This window comes from Ambystoma mexicanum, chromosome 3q, assembly GCF_040938575.1.
Source record: "Ambystoma mexicanum isolate Mex_15411 chromosome 3q, UKY_AmexF1_1, whole genome shotgun sequence".
Lineage (NCBI taxonomy): Eukaryota > Metazoa > Chordata > Amphibia > Caudata > Ambystomatidae > Ambystoma > Ambystoma mexicanum.
Genome location: NC_090926.1, coordinates 770,170,278 through 770,186,207, shown reverse-complemented (window position 1 = coordinate 770,186,207; position 15,930 = coordinate 770,170,278). Strand labels below are relative to the sequence as shown.

The window sequence follows — 15,930 nt, the reverse complement described above, 5'->3', positions numbered from 1 at the left end:
CTTGATTCTCCCCAAGCAACCTGCTGCATTGCAGAATACCCGTAAGCCCTCTTAAACTGCACCATGCAAGTGTGGAATCAGAAAAATACAATATTAAGGCTTTTACACCATGCAAAGAGAAATACACCAACACAGGCTCGTAAAGATTCCCAGAATATTTATTGCAATACTGTACAGTTTACAAAGCAAAGTGCACAAATAGCTATTTGGCCGTCAGTACATCACAGAGACTACCAGCAGGATCAATGTGAGCAGTGAACAGGAATTGCTAGCTGGACATCAGCGTATTTATACAATTTCTTCATAACGATGTCCAGCCTCCTACAAGTTAATCATGTACTGGGCTAGGGGCGCGCCAGGTTCATTCCTAATTTACATATCTCGTGCATGCGGTTTACCTTTTAATACATTTACTAACAAGCACTATTATTCTCTGGGTTTAACTTTGCACTCTTTACACATTGCTTTAATGCAGGTCAAACAGATGTTTCACATGACATGTTTTAACAGTGTTATTTTCTTATATACTTGTAGGTTAACATCACTGATTCAAGTAATCCCCTGATCCCGAGGTCAACAAAGGACAAGGTCTACATGACCCTAACATGTAGCCTGCAGGCAGGTTGGACATTAACTCTCCTACAAAGGTTGAAGAGGTTAAGTTAGAACAAGAGAACACAGGTCGGCCATTTTAGGCCACAGGGTGACTTTGCACGAATAACTAAAATGGTGGCTTTGACCTAAAATGGAGACTCGATTTAACTTAAGGTTACGACCTTGCAATGCAGATTTTCTCACAGAGCAAGTGGGCATAGGCCAACATATACAATGAGGACGAAACAATACTATATCAGTTTTAACACAAGGACAATGAAGATTGCCCAGGCTTACAGCGCAGGCAGTCTTGATTCTATTAAAGACACAGAGGTGAGCATTATGCTGTCCTTCTTTATTAGCTACTCTCAAGCAGCCCTTCAAAACCTTTAAACTTGTATATATTGTTTTTAAACTGTAAATAACAAGGAAAAGCCAGAAGAGAAAACTACAATCCCCCATAGTCCTTCTCTCCTCTGTAGTCCTGATTGCTCTGCCCCTGCCCAATCAGGATAGACTCCTACACCCTGAGCCTTATCCAGCTGGTATCGGTCCAGAATATCACCACGATTGTGGCGACATTACTGATACCGCACCTTTGAGCAGAACACAAATCTCTACCCCATTACTCTGACTAAAGGGTAATGGAGGTCAGGGGTTGCAGGGTTGTCCCCCACTTCCATTAGATGAAGGACAGAGGACAAGAACATTTATTAAAAAAAGCGAAAATAAAAATTACAAAAGGAACCTGCGGTGCCATGTATGACCAATGTAAGTGGGAGGAACTGACACTGCAGGGGCTGAGATGAGTCAGAGGCCCACACAGAAGTGTGCAGCCGAAAAGGTAAGTAGGGAGGTTGAGGGTGAGGCGGGTTGAAGCTGTGGGCCAGTGTGATCTATGTGATCACTGCTCCGCGCCATAATGGAAGTCGACTTTTTAAAAGTCGACATTATGGGCGGCGCAGTGAGCTCATAGATCCATCCTGCCTGGGTCCCTTCCTCTTCTTTTAGATGCCTTAAAACTGACACCTCCACTGCACCAACAGTCCAAGAACAAACAATGTCTTCCTTGGGAACCCCCTAGGAGTACCTCTCTAAACGCTCTCCTCTGCGGAATCCTGTGGAGCCATCAACTCTGCCACCAACTCCAACTGGCCATCCTCTACTCGGTCAACCATTCTTCTGCTCCTCACCTGCACAGAAACAGAATCGACCATTGGGGATGAGAATACGCTGAACAATCATATATACATAGACATACAGTGCTTTATACAATGCATATTCTAAGGGAGGGATAATGCTCGCCTCTGTGTCTTTAATAGAATCAAGACTCCCTATGCTGTAAGCTTGGGTAATCTTCATTCTATGTCAAGACCAGAGCCGAGCATTATACCATTACCTCTTGAACTGAATGAGCTCAGAAGATTGATACGTCGATCCCCGCTAGGGCTATCACCTCCTGTACCCATCTCGCTATGGTGGCTGAAGCTACGGCATGAAGAGGCCTCCTACACGTAATTAAGAGCTGAGAGGTGCTTTGTGGCTTGAACTCTGCCGTGGCACTCTCGTACTGCCTGATGCACTGGGCTAGGCATAGCTTAGCACTGCGGATAAAATAAGGGTAAGAAATCACGGTGGAATTAGTCTTGGTATGCTGCGCTATATTAAACACGACCCCTTCAGAATATATTTCTATCCACCTCCAGCGCTCTTATGTCTGACACACGTCTACAAGACACTAAGCATAGCAGTGTGGCCAGTTTTCCCGACAGCTGTCGCATTGACAGAAACTCGTTACTTTCCCAGTGGTTAAATAACTAAAGAACTGCACAATGACGAATATTAAGGTGTGGGGACTTGCTAACCTTCACCCCTTTAATCAGCCTTATAACCGCTGGGTGCTCTCCGACTGGCGAGCCATCTATCAATGTGTGTCTCGCCGATATGGCAGATCGGTACACCCCCACTGTCCTAAATGCTCTCCCTTGGCTGGGTAAGCCTGCTAGGAAATTAATCACCTCTACTAAAGGGGCTGAAACAGGATGAAAACTCTGCTGCATGCACCATCTCGCCCAGGTGTGCCATGCAGCACTATTGCTCCTGGCAGTGAATGGAGCCCAAGAAACAATGATGACTAGGCAGCCTTTTCGCAAAGCCCTGGCATTTGCCACCGGTGCCTGAAACCCTGCATGCCATCAATACAAGGCTCTGTTCCTGTATTAGGGGGTGTAGTGCTCCTGTCGGATCTGTCAGCAGGTCCGCCTGAGGGGGGATTCCTCTGCAGAAAATCTGTGGAAATGTCCATCAGAACTAGAAATCATGCTTGCGACTTCCATTCTGGAATCACTATCTCTTCCCCTGCTCTGTCTCTGCAAATATTTGCCAGCACCGTAGCCAGCATCGTAAAGGGTGGAAACACGTACTGAACACCTCCTGTCCACTGGTGAAGGAACGCGTCTGTCCCTAGCGCCGCAGGATACAGCCTCCAGCTGAACTATTGCAGTAGCTGTGTGTTCAGTCTGGAGGCAAAGAGGTCCGTAGTGAACAGGCCCCAGTTGTCCTCCGACTTCTTGAAAACTGCTCTCTGTAACTTCCAATCGCTGGAATCCCATAAATACCTGGAATCCCAGTCTGCTATCATGTTCTGTGCTCCCGATAGATACTCCACCATGATCGAGATCCTCCCGTCTAGACAGAAATGCAAGAAATCCTTCACTAGTTCTACTAGCATTCTGACATAGTTCCTCCCAGCTTGTTTATATTTCGGACTGTGGACACGATGACCATACGCAGTGGAATGCAGAATTGTGCTCTGTACTTGATGAACGCCTTCACAGCAAATGAGCCCGTAGTGCAGTGGCCTGGGAAAAATAGCCTGGATGGATGCTGCCAGCAGCCCACTACTCTGGCCAGACTTCGAGAGAGTCACACAGCTCCTGTGCAAGACATTTTCAAGTGTTTGGCAAAAGGTGTACAGCCTGTAGCAAAAACAATCATATGCTAACAGACTAGAAGAGGGCTGTGCTTAAACGGCCTGTTTGCTCTACTTAAACAGCAGCGCGACTACAACGGAAATGAGCTTTGGGATGACCTACACAATGCAATACTCGTGGTACAAGACGAAGAAAAACAAGAGAGACCACAAAGGTGTACTGTACTCGTCAGAATCACTCTAGTAGAGATTTGCCTACTGGCATACTCAGGGATGGGCACTTTGATACCTCGCAACCTCTTTGATGAGAAGTTCAGAATGGAAGCCACCAACATGGAGATAACGTCCCTTTAACAAAGATTTTTTCAGTGAATTTCATAGGTTTTTATTAGAGCAACTTAATCAAAATGTCCTTTTAACCAACTTTTTTTTACTGAGCTTCAACGGTTTTTATAAGTAAATATGCTTCATGATGTTACAGCATTGTACATAAGTTATTAATCATTCCTCTTTTTACATATGTGAAAGGACTATAAACCTCTGTTAACAAACATTTTTGGTAGCGCATGCTAATGTGTGTCGTTTTCAGAAGTGTATGCTGATGCTGAGCATTCAAGCCATGGTTCAATTGCCTAGGGCATGAGGCTCAACCATGACCCCTGCCCCACCAAACCACCACTATTATCCACTGACTCTACCTTGCATCCTGGTTTAGTGTCCACTATACCCCATAATATGACCAATGCCCAGTGCTCATGTCTTGCAGCCATGGCCATTGTTCACAATCCATGGGGCATGGGCTTCACCATGCTGCAGGACCCATTAAGCAAATCAGAGTAGACGTTTGTCCCTGGTGAGTGCCAGGCCCACTGCCCAGGCACCAAATTTATATCACTATTTTGTGTACATACATTTTGACACTTTAAAAAAAAACACAGGACAGATTTACAAAAGCATGCTTTTGGGTCCTTGCTGATGCCCCTTGCCCGAGTTTGCTGCAAACATATCCAGCACTTCGTGCTGTACTTGCCAGCAGTATTATTTTCCCATTCAAGCCTATCCTGATTTCGAAAACGTTACCCGTGGCCACAAGCTATGCCTCAGGCAGCAACGTTATATCACAATTTTTTGTACCTACATTTTGACACTTTAAAAAAAAAACACAGGACAGATTTACAAAAGCATGCTTTCGGGTCCTTGCCAATGCTCCTCGTACAAGTTTGCTGCAAATCCGTCCACCACGTGTAGCCGCAAGCAGATTTTCTTTCCCCATTCCAGCCTATTCCGATTTTTTGAAAATGTTGGAACCCCCTTACAAATGTAGCAATTTCTTGACTAAATTCCTTAAAAATGTGTACAAACATTCAAAGATGGGTATATAATTTTTTTGCCAACCTTCGTGCAGATTCGTCAAACGGCACCAAATTTATAAGCAGTCTAAAAATGTTGGGACCCGCCACTCTCTAATTTTGTCCCCTTTTGATGAAATAGCACCAAACATTGCAGCAACATTATGAGTTGGCTCTTTATTGTTATTGCGCAATTCTTTGAATGGTGCCACAGTTATGAGCCATCTAAATACCTGCTCTTCACTTCACCAGAAACCTCTCCTATCATATCATATCATATTATGACCCAGTAGTGCAGGCATATGCATAGATGTCCTCGAATATTTCTAAAGTAGTGAACATCACAGCAGTGTCCCCGAACATCTGAGATTTTTGCGGACTTCGGAGTTGACAAAACACAAGATTTTTGGCTGTTTCTGGACATATCTCATCTCATCCTCATCACGCCTCACGTCCCCAGAGATTGTTTCATATGTTTGACAAGTGTTTTTTAATATGTTTTACAGCGATGTTCGGGACTACAGGAGCAGTTCGCGAAACCAATATGGCATCCATATAAAATGTTTTGATTCACTTCACATTTCTTTATTGGCCAATCAGAGACCACATATGATGTCCGCATACGTTATGCAGCCTCCTGATTGGTCTAAAGGTGTCTGCAGACACCGAACCATGAAGTGAGTCCACGGACCGGACAGAGATATCACCAACTTGTTTGGCCTAGATTTGGGGTATTTAAAAAAAAATCTACTGGATGGATTAACTCAAAATTTACAAAAGCATGCTTTCGGGACCAGGCTGCTGCTCCTCACACTAGTTTGGTGCAAATATGTCCAGCCATTTGGGCTGTAACCACAAGCAACTTGGTTTTCCATTCATGTCTATCCAGATTTCAAAGGTTTTGGGACCCAACTTATAACTTCCCCCCATTTGATGAAATTGCACGAAACTTCGCAAAATAGTTCTGTGGTGGCTGTGTTCTTTTTTACAAAGTTTTGTGAGAATTCGTCAAACTGCACCAAAGATATAAGCCACCCAAAAACTGCTCTTCCTATGGCTTGAGCAACTTAACCATAACAACAGGGTCACTATTGCAAACCGTATAATGGTCTAAACTGTGAGATGGGGACACCTCCCATGTAGATGAAGAGCAGAGCCCCCCAACAGAGGGAGTGCCAGATCTGGATTTTGACAGGCCCATAGGAAGCAGGGTGAAAGAGAGAGGGGGGAGGGGCTGACTTACAGCTCTGATGGTGCAGGGAGTGAAGCATGATCACCTAAACCCAAGGAATGAAGACAGCCCCCTGTGTTCTTATGTGCAACGGATAGAAGTGTTATAAATTTATTGCCTCTGGTGTATTGCTTCTCCTTGTCTTTCCTCCCCCATGCCCACGCCTACCATTCCCTCCTTCCTTGGCGTTCCATCATTTTGATGTTAATGAGTTCTGAAGTTATTTGTTACTGGGTGTTGGAGCGGAGAGGCCTGAGATGACAGCAGTCTGGGCTCCCTGCCAAATAAATCCTCCTGCACCCTCTCTTCTCTCCTCCTCGCTCAATACAAGTGCTCTATATATCAGTGTTCAATTTATGAGCGCGTGCACCACACTATTATGCATGCTGGGCTTGCCTCTGCCAGCTCCACTACTCTACTGCACAAGCTCAGATCCAAAGGAAACAGTGAGGGTTGATGTTGGCATTGTCCTCTTTTATGCATATTTTGCAAACAGGCCCTGCCGCTTCCATTCCACGTGGCCGGAAGTAGAGCCCTATCCCGACCCCCTGAGTCCGAGCATGCAGGTCTTTTCAGTGCACCCGTCTGCATTTGGCCACCCAGTGCCCGTGTGTGGGGTGATTAGTGTACCTGCTCAATCGCCATCCTCGTCTTCCTCACAGTGAGAGGTCTGCTATGCTTCCATAAATGACGGCGGGCCAGCATACGAGGTTGGAACGCTAGCACAAGCACCGTCTGTCCGGTGCTGTTTTCGGGTACAAATACATGGAATGCCACGGAGAACATCTCTGAGCCATAGAATAAAACAATCTCTTCTGGGATTCCTCAGTGTAGGACCCTCTGTTGCACTTTTCTTCTTCCTGCTCGCCAACCGTCTTCCACCTGGCCAGCCAGAGAGGCTGAGCACAGGACAGATTGAGCAATGCATCAACGATATTTCAAATGGAGGTGCCAGGGAATCTGTGATTCTCCCATAAACAGCTCAGTAAGTGCATTGTTCGATGGCCCCAGCTAACGGCAACCCCAACAACCAGCCGATGCTCGCCTATCCAACTATTGTGATCAGGTTTTAGTACTGTTGATGACTCATAAATGGCGGTCTCTGCAACGGTCTTTGCACCCTGAGGCTCTCCTTATGTTTTGGACTACAACTCCCATGATCTCTCACCATTGAGTATGCTGACTAGGGCTGATGCAAGCTGTAGTCCAAAATATCTGAAAGCCAAAGGTTGCGGATGCCTGAAGGAATATGTGATTGTATGCAAAACCTCTTGTTACAGTTGTAGAACAAATTTCTCAAAACATTTTACTGACAAAGAAAGAAAGGTTAGAGGCTGAATTGAGAATGTATCAATGACGATTGTGCCACTGACAGTGACTCTTGTACCTTTTTCTCGTTCTAGGCACAGACAAACACACTTCCTACACCAACGTCATCATGCCGAGCTTGTTTGGCATCATCTGCTTCCTGGGCATCGTGGGTAACTGTGTCGTCCTTTACACCATCGTGAAGAAGCGGAAACTGCGCAGCAAGCACACAGTGCCTGACATTTTCATCTTCAACCTGTCCATCGTGGACCTCCTCTTCCTTCTCGGCATGCCTTTCCTCATCCACCAGCTGCTGGGCAACGGTGCCTGGCACTTCGGGGGCACCCTCTGCACCCTCATTACGGCCATGGACTCCAACAGCCAGATCACCAGCACCAACATCCTGACAGTCATGACGCTAGACCGATATCTGGCCACGGTTTACCCGCTCAAGTCCACACACGTGCGCACGCCCTGCATCGCGGCCAGCGTTATCGGCCTAGTCTGGCTGCTCTCTTTCCTCACCATCATCCCGGTCTGGCTCTACGCTGGACTGATGTCCCTTGATGATGGCACTACCCGCTGCGCCATACTGCTGCCAAATCCCGAGACAGACATATACTGGTTCACCTTGTATCAGTTCCTGCTGGCCTTTGCCCTGCCCCTCATCATCATCTGTGTTGTGTACCTCAAGATCCTCCAGCACATGGCCACCACAGTGGCTCCCCTGCCCCAGCGCAGCCTGCAAATGCGCACCCGGAAGGTGACCCGTATGGCTGTGGCTATCTGCTCAGCCTTCTTCCTCTGCTGGGCCCCCTACTACATCCTGCAGCTCGTGCACCTGGCCGTGGCTGAACCCTCGGTGGCCTTTTTCTATGCCTACAATGTAGCCATCAGCCTCGGGTATGCCAACAGCTGCATCAACCCTTTCCTGTATATCGCCTTGAGCGAGACTTTCAAACGGCAGTTCCTGGTGGCCATCCGCCCGGCTAAAGAGCAGTTCCGGGTAAACAACAGCGCCAATGAAGCGAGTGTGTCACTTAAGCTCAGTTCTGACTCAACCCAGCAGAGCCCTTTCTCTGAGGAGCTTTCTAATGCTACATTGCCCGTGACAGTCGCTGTGCACTAGGGGTGTCTCTCTAGAAGACCAGCACTTGGACCCCCTTGAGTCTATGGGGTTTGCCCACCTTTGCGAATGGTCTCAAAGGGACCTCGGGAGGGCCCTGGCTGAGGTTTGTGAGTTACTGGGGACAAAGAGGGGAATGCAGGTGGCATCTCTAACAGACCTGAACTACAGTGCTGGCCAGACAGGTTTGGTAGCATGAGCGGCATGCAGGCCAGGACCTCTGAAATGCTGGTAGTTGAGACAGAGCCAGACACTGATCAGGCTAATGCTTTGCATATGTGTGTCTGGGCACCAACCCTATCGGCCATTATGTCTGAGAAATGTCTGGATTTCGCTATAGATGACAGCGTGGGAACATCCAGAGAGAGAGAGAGTTGGTGGGAGGAGCAGGGGGAGGGGGTTTATTTGCACATTGGGCCAGACATTAAACATTAAATGAAACCCCGTGTAGTCTGGATGCACAATGCATATCGATCTGCCGACTCTGAGGATCTTACAACAAACACGCCTTCTTGTGTTGACTCTGTAATGATCAAGTTTCCAGCTTCCGAGTGTCACACTGTAAAGGAGCCTGATCTCAATGCCCCTCCTGGGACGTGCCAAGCTACAAACCACTCTGGCAGCTTTGCATGCGCTCACAGCCAAGTGAAAAGTCATGTATAGTTTTTAAAATGCGCCAGTGTGGAGTTTGGTGGGGTGGTGTGGTGAGCAGCTGGCCTTCTGATCATCCACCTAAATGCAGGAAGAGTTACCAAGCCAATAACCCTAGAATCCTGAGGGTCCATCATTGGGTAAAAAAAAAGAACGATAACACTAGTGCCCATTTTTATAACACACACTTCAAATAATGTGAATGGCGGTTTTATAGCACACACCATGAATTGATTTGTCTCTGTCACCCCCCTCTCTCTCCTTTCTAATGTTTTAGGGACTTGCAGTTCATATGTCCTCCAAATGTTGCTGTGGCTGCACGTCTCCCTGGGAGGCCCTGCCGCCTCCTCCTATGTGTCATTACCTCTGTGGTTAGTTTTCTGCAACGTGATCAGGATCAGAACTAATGTTAGTGCTGCGTTCCCATGTTATGGGTTGTGAAGTGTTTTCTTGCTTATTTATTTATTTATTTAACGAGCATCTGTAAGGCGCTTAGCACCGTTCCTCCTGTTGTTTTGTGCATGCGGCTACTTGTCCGATAATATGTTTTCCTTTATAAATAAACTGTTTAAAGCATGCCCCTCCCCCCTGCCACCAGTTTTCGTCTGTTCATGAGCAGAATGAAAGAAGCCTTCACACTCCGATTCTTTTGGGACCTGCGGAAGCCTGAGCTGCTGGACGATGTGTCCTGCTCTGTGGGACATGTTGAAGACCCTCCTGCCAGAATCTGGAAACCATGATAAGCGCTCCTAAGCCTGTGATGTGGGCAGCCTTCACTTTCTATTAGAGAGGTAACACTGAGTTTACTTACTCAGGAAACAGCTGCTTATTGAACAGATCGCAAGATAGGAGGTAAAACAGCCTCTCTGGTCATCTCATCCTTCAACTCCTTTCTTCCAACTGATTCTTTGCAAACTCAAGAATCCTGCATTCTAGAGTTCCATCACCCGGCAGGATTCTAGCTTCTGCAACTCCATCTCCTCCCTCTCCTAGGACCCACAGCCAGATAGGGCACACCTCCCCCTTCCATTCAGACACACTCATCTTCTGCTATTCTCTGACAGTGCACTAAACCGCTCTTCCTTTGTTCCAGACCCTTCCCTCCTCTCTGTGACCACTAGAGTGCCATGCCCATGCAGGATTCTAGCCTCTGCAACTCCATCTCCTACCTCTCCCAAGACCCACAGGCAGATATGACACACCTCCCCCCTTCCATTCAGAACCACTCCTCTTCTGCTATTCTCAGACAGTGCAACTAACCACTCTTCCTTTGTTCCAGGCTCTTCCCTCCTCTATGACCACTAGAGTTCCATCACCATGCAACATCCTAGCTTCTGCAACTCCATCTCCTACCTCTCCCATGACCCACAGCCAGATATGACACTCCCCTCGCCTCTTGGGCTGCACATCTCTTCCCCTTTTGTGATGGACCCTGGTATCTTGTGTCATGGTTCATTATTTAGCTCTTGCACAGAGCTCTCCAATGGACTCTGGCAGAAATCATTACCTAGTAAGAGGCTGGAGGTACAGCAATTTCAACATTGGAGTGTTGTTGGCGTGCCCATCCTGCCCCCACTCTCCCTACATCCCCTTTCTTTTGCAGTTGGCATGCTTCTCTTCACCTTCATGAAGCTACAACACCTCCGTTAGGGAATTGTGCACCCACAGTCTTAGGGCATTTCAGGGACTCCACACTCCACCTTTTATCTTCCTTGATCATCTCATCGACCTCCTTATGAACCCCGTGAAGGGTTTCAGCATCATTCTGAAACGAACTTAAAGTAATTGTAATTGTATTGGGTTATTTATAACACGCTTAATACCCAGATGTTTCTAAGTGCCAGAACCGGGGATCGAACATGGGTTGCTGCCAGTGAGCTACACCCCCCAAGACTTAGTGATGCCTCAACTCCAGGTGAGTTGGGTTAGGTATGGAGGTTAGAATTTGGGGCGGTGGGAGGGTAGCAAGAGTGAGGTTTGAAATGATTCGCAATCTGTCAACCAACATACTAAGGAAGGTGAAATGAGCGTGTGGGGTTTCCATATCTCGGGCAGCTTTCCTGGAACCAAATTGCTCATGCCTCACAAAACGCTTAGCACTTCTCTTGATAATGAGTGGAGTCCCTAGTCCACCCCTGCCCCATATCTGCCGAATCCCTGATCATTATCGCCCACAGAGTTCAATGCCTCTAAGAGAGAGAGAGAGAGAGAGAGAGACAGAGAGAGAGAGAGAGAGAGAGAGGAAGAGAGAGAGAGAGAGACAGAGAGAGAGAGAGAGAGAGAGAGAGAGAGAGGTGTGCAGGGTGGAGACCAGGTTGTTTTGAAGTCTTAGGCCTTTTCATGCTTTGCTATGACTTTTAAGGCCCTGTTATGCCTTTCATGTGTGGTTGTGCCTATTAGCCTATTATGGCTTGATGTGCATGGAAGGGTTTTCTATATGTGCTGTGATTGTTTACGCCCTCTCTATCCTGCTCATCATTCTACTTTCTTCCTTATGCGATAGTGCTCCCAGGTTCCCCACTGATTTTGCTCCCATGTTTCCCACTGCAGGTCTGCTTGTAGGAATGGCGCTGTGATTCTGCACTTTGGGACTTGCTCCCATTGTAATTACTGTGGTTTCACCCCTGGGAGTCGCACCCAATGCTCCGACGCCATTTGCATAGCCTTATGGTGCTCTGGCAGATCTTGAAGAGAGGGGAGCTGGGTTTGGTTAATGGAGAAAGAAGGACACTTTAAGATAGATTTGCTGTTGTCTTGATGCTTGCAGGTCGGATGTACCCAGGTACTGTATGTGAGTCAGTTGCTAGGGTGATCCTGATATGATATGATAAGATATAATATGTTATTTATACAGTGCTTATTACCCAGAGGTTTCTGTGCGGGGACCCGGGGATCGAACCTGTGGTGCTCCGTGTCGTCTTGCTTCCAAGGCGAGCACGTTGCCCATGAGCTTTGCTCCCGAGACAAAAGGAGAGCACTTGAGGTACCTGTGTCAATGGGGGATCCTGGTTTGCCCACACTATGAGGATGCCTTAGTCTGGACTGTGTTATAAGAGTTGGTTGAAGAGGAGTAACATTCTGATGTTTGTTGGGGAACGGTGTTCAATTGCCATGCTTGGATGACTACGTTGGTATGCATATTCTGCTTTGTGACATAGAGTTTGAGGGTGGTACTGCGGGACGCAGTCAGTGGAGACCTACACAGGCATTTGGGGCATCCATCCTGTGTGGCATGTCAAAGTCATGGCAGTGGTCCACCTCTAATAGGGTAATCGTGAGAAGTCCTGCAGCACCATGCAATGGGCTGGTGGTCCTATCAGTGAACGGCATGCAGCACTCTGTCCTAGGTCGCATTAGGGGAAGGCTTACAGGAGGAGGCAGATGTGAGTGCCATGCCAATGGTGGAGTCAAATTGCTCCAGGGAAAACCCCTGTAGGGAAACCTAGGCACAAAGTGCAATGGCAGATGGGAGCGAGCAAAATCATGGTCGAACATCTAATCGTAATCATATCATAGTGCTGCAATCCTAAAGTGGGCCTCCTTGAAGCAATCTTGAATTGTCCCTCTTTCTCCACTAACCAAGTCCATCTCGCCTCTCTTCAAGACCCACCAGAGCACCATGAGGCTATGCAAAAGCAACAGAGCATGGGTGTAAAACAACGCAAAACATAACATAAAAAAACCTTCACTCTGACTGGAACATTTGCATCCCCTTATCTGGGAACCAGCACCTCAGTCAGATAGCAACCTGGGTTTCTCTTCCATCATGGATCAAACTTTTGAACCAATGGCATCCTGTGACCCAGATCTCCTCTGTGGTAAAAATCCTTCCTTGTTCTAACTCCTGGCAGGGGAGTCGGAGACATTCAGGAATTGTCTGACCCGAACACGGGTCAACACCAGCAGGGACTGTAACACCAGTGCATGTCGATTATGGAAGCCATGGTCTGCTTTCTATGCCCTGTGTAGGCCGCACACATAAAACGCTGTTCCGCATGTACAGCCAAGGAGGACGTTTAGGTGAATATTGAGTGGGAGTCGTCGAATCAGGAGGAGGCAGGCTGAGGAAAGATAAGGTGTTCGTGGGGGTTGCTTAGAGGGGAGGATGGTGCTGAAGGTGCTGTGGAGGTTGACTCAATGGGTTATTGGTGTGGGAAAGTGCTCTTTGGAGAACGGGATACAGCTTGCGGCAAGAAGAGTGAAGTGGCTGGAGGTTTCGGGAGGGGCGGAGACGGGTATGGGGAATAGAATGAACCATTAAGAGACATAGAGGAAAAGGGAACAGGCATAGGAGTTGTTTGGACGAGGAATGACATGAAGGGAGTGATTTCCAGTAAAGAACATAGCAGACAATAGAAATGGCAGTGGTGGAGAAGATCTGCTTGTGAGATCCAGGTTCCATGAAAGGGGCCACAGAAAGCAAGATCAGCAGTTGGAGTTTGCGGGTGAGGGTATGCAGGTCGCGGGCATTCCGGCAAGACTCATAGATCCTCTTCATAGCTACTCAAATATAATGGGGTTACCTGCTTCTTCTTCTTTTCAGCTGATGCCTTGTGTCGCAATAGTGTTAACTGCTTGTGGATTCGGAAGTTGACATGTACATTTATAGTTTGTTTATGCTCTTAATTTTCCATTTCACAGCTGGGAACTTCCATCAAAGTCAGGAATGTTTTACCATAACAATGTAAACATTCAATTTCTTCGAGACAGGCTTGACATGATTCTCGCGCTCAGTGCACTGTCCTCCAACCATTAGCTTACCCGTCTCAGTCTATTCTGATAGTCGCAGTCTACAGCGAATCAATGGCCACTCCCAATCACTTACAGGCTTCAATTGCTTATATATTGGTACTCTTAGCACTCGGGAACAACTGAAAGAGGGTTATATGTGATTTTACCGACCCAAAGTGGTACAAATCATCGCGACCATAATACACCTCAAAGCCCCCTGTTTTGTTACCCTTATAACGCCACCCCAACACCATCCCGACCCATTGTAACCCCTTACCCCACTACCCATATATATTTAATTAATATTTTCGGTTGTTTTCGGTATTATGTGCTTCAGTGAAATGTGCCACTCTGTTTTGTTTGCGGTAGAATGTCTGGCCACCCTGAAAGAGCAGTGTCAGAAAGATGTGGCAGTCCTCCTTCGCCGCCTTCTACTCTAGAGCTTTATTTGCAGAATATGTGACTCTGGGCGTCCTCGTTATTGCGAGTAGCCATTCATATTGGTCATGGAGACGGTCACGCTTTCTCACAAAGCTTGATGGGGTTTGTCGCACAAACTACTTCTGGTTCGCTCAGGCTCATGCAAGAGCAGGGGTGCACATATACATGTGCGTTCCCCGACATGAGTCTTACTGACTATATTGCACCGCCAATCCGAATAAAGGGCCCGCCCCGTGCAAGAGCGGGAGATCCACTAACAGACAGCAAAGTCAATACACATGTACTGGCCATCGTTTGCCGTGCTGTGCCAATTCTGTGCCAGCCAATCGTTTCTTTGCACAAGAATCGAACAATTAGCAGCGAAGATGACTGGCCCTTGTAATGCATACTATCCCAGCGCTACCGCTGCTTTCAAAAAGAATACAACAACGATGAAAATGGCTGGCCTGTAAAACACATGCCGTTCTCCTGCATAACATGTATCGTACACGCGGGCAGCATGCTGCAAGTCCAGGCCACAGACCACTCCTGTTCCCCACAGCCAATGGGCCTCATTACGGGTTTGGCGGTTGCCGTGCCCTTATTATTAAGGGCACGGCGACCGCCAAACTCGCTACCGGCCCCGGCACCCGCGAATGGGCCATTACCGGCCCCTTACGAGATGAATAGATTAATAACGGTGCTGGTGCAATCAGGAGTTCTGCTCGCGGGTGCCGGTCTGCATGCCTGGTCAGACCAGGCGTGCAGGACGGCACCGGCAAGCAGAACTTGTAATGTGGCGGAGACGTAACAACGGCGCCGGTAGCACTACTGGCGCCGTTGTTGCCTTTCCGCCACATTCATAATGAGGCCCAATGACTGCTACATGTCTTTCAATCACCAGCCATGGTCCTGCACCTGGTTGCAGTGAGGCTTTTCCCAGATTCCTGATGCTGGCCACCCATCACCTGCGTGCTTCCACAAGGCGTCGACTGTGCTGCTGCCGCCACAGCCCCTGAATGAGATCAAATGCCTCTGGACTGACTCCTCTACTACCTTTTCACATGGCCACTAATGTGTAATCTGAAGCCTCAAGATGTGTGCTATGCCTAGGCCGACTGCATAACGGTGCCAAGGCCATGCGACACATAGAGAGGTTATGCACTCCACCTTACTGCACCTTCTTGGTAGTGGCATGCATGAACTTATTTCATAATTCAGCTTTCAATTTCGGTCTCAAAACAAGCAAGACTTAAAAAAACTACAAACAGTACAGCACAAAATTAAAACATTAAAAAAAATTGCTAAAAATAGCTTCTCTCTGGGCTAATTTGATAATACATGGACAAGAATAGCTTGCATGCATCTAAACTTAGAACCAATCTGGTGGAGGCACTTAATAGCAAACATAAATGACATTTATCCGGTCAGCTATTATTATCACACAGCTTGTGACTCCAAATATTCCCATAAAACCAATCAACTCAGCATAACCTTACATCTTGTTAGTGCTATATCTGCAATCTTATATGTTGTTATATCTACTATTCAGGTGTGTAATACTCTCCATTCCCAGGGCTCAAGTCGA

At 47.3% G+C, this 15,930-nt stretch overlaps 1 protein-coding gene across 1 annotated transcript in view; it reads left to right on the top strand.

Moving 5' to 3' along the window:
- Positions 1 to 9,763, top strand: part of LOC138582970 (melanin-concentrating hormone receptor 1-like) — a 261,456-nt gene extending 251,693 nt beyond the window's left edge. Inside the window, exon 2 of the mRNA XM_069654796.1 lies at positions 7,510 to 9,763. Within this exon, the coding sequence (XP_069510897.1) occupies positions 7,510 to 8,543 (1,034 nt within the window). The 3' untranslated portion in view covers positions 8,544 to 9,763. The remainder of the gene's footprint in view (positions 1 to 7,509) is intronic.
- Positions 9,764 to 15,930: the final 6,167 nt, after the last annotated feature.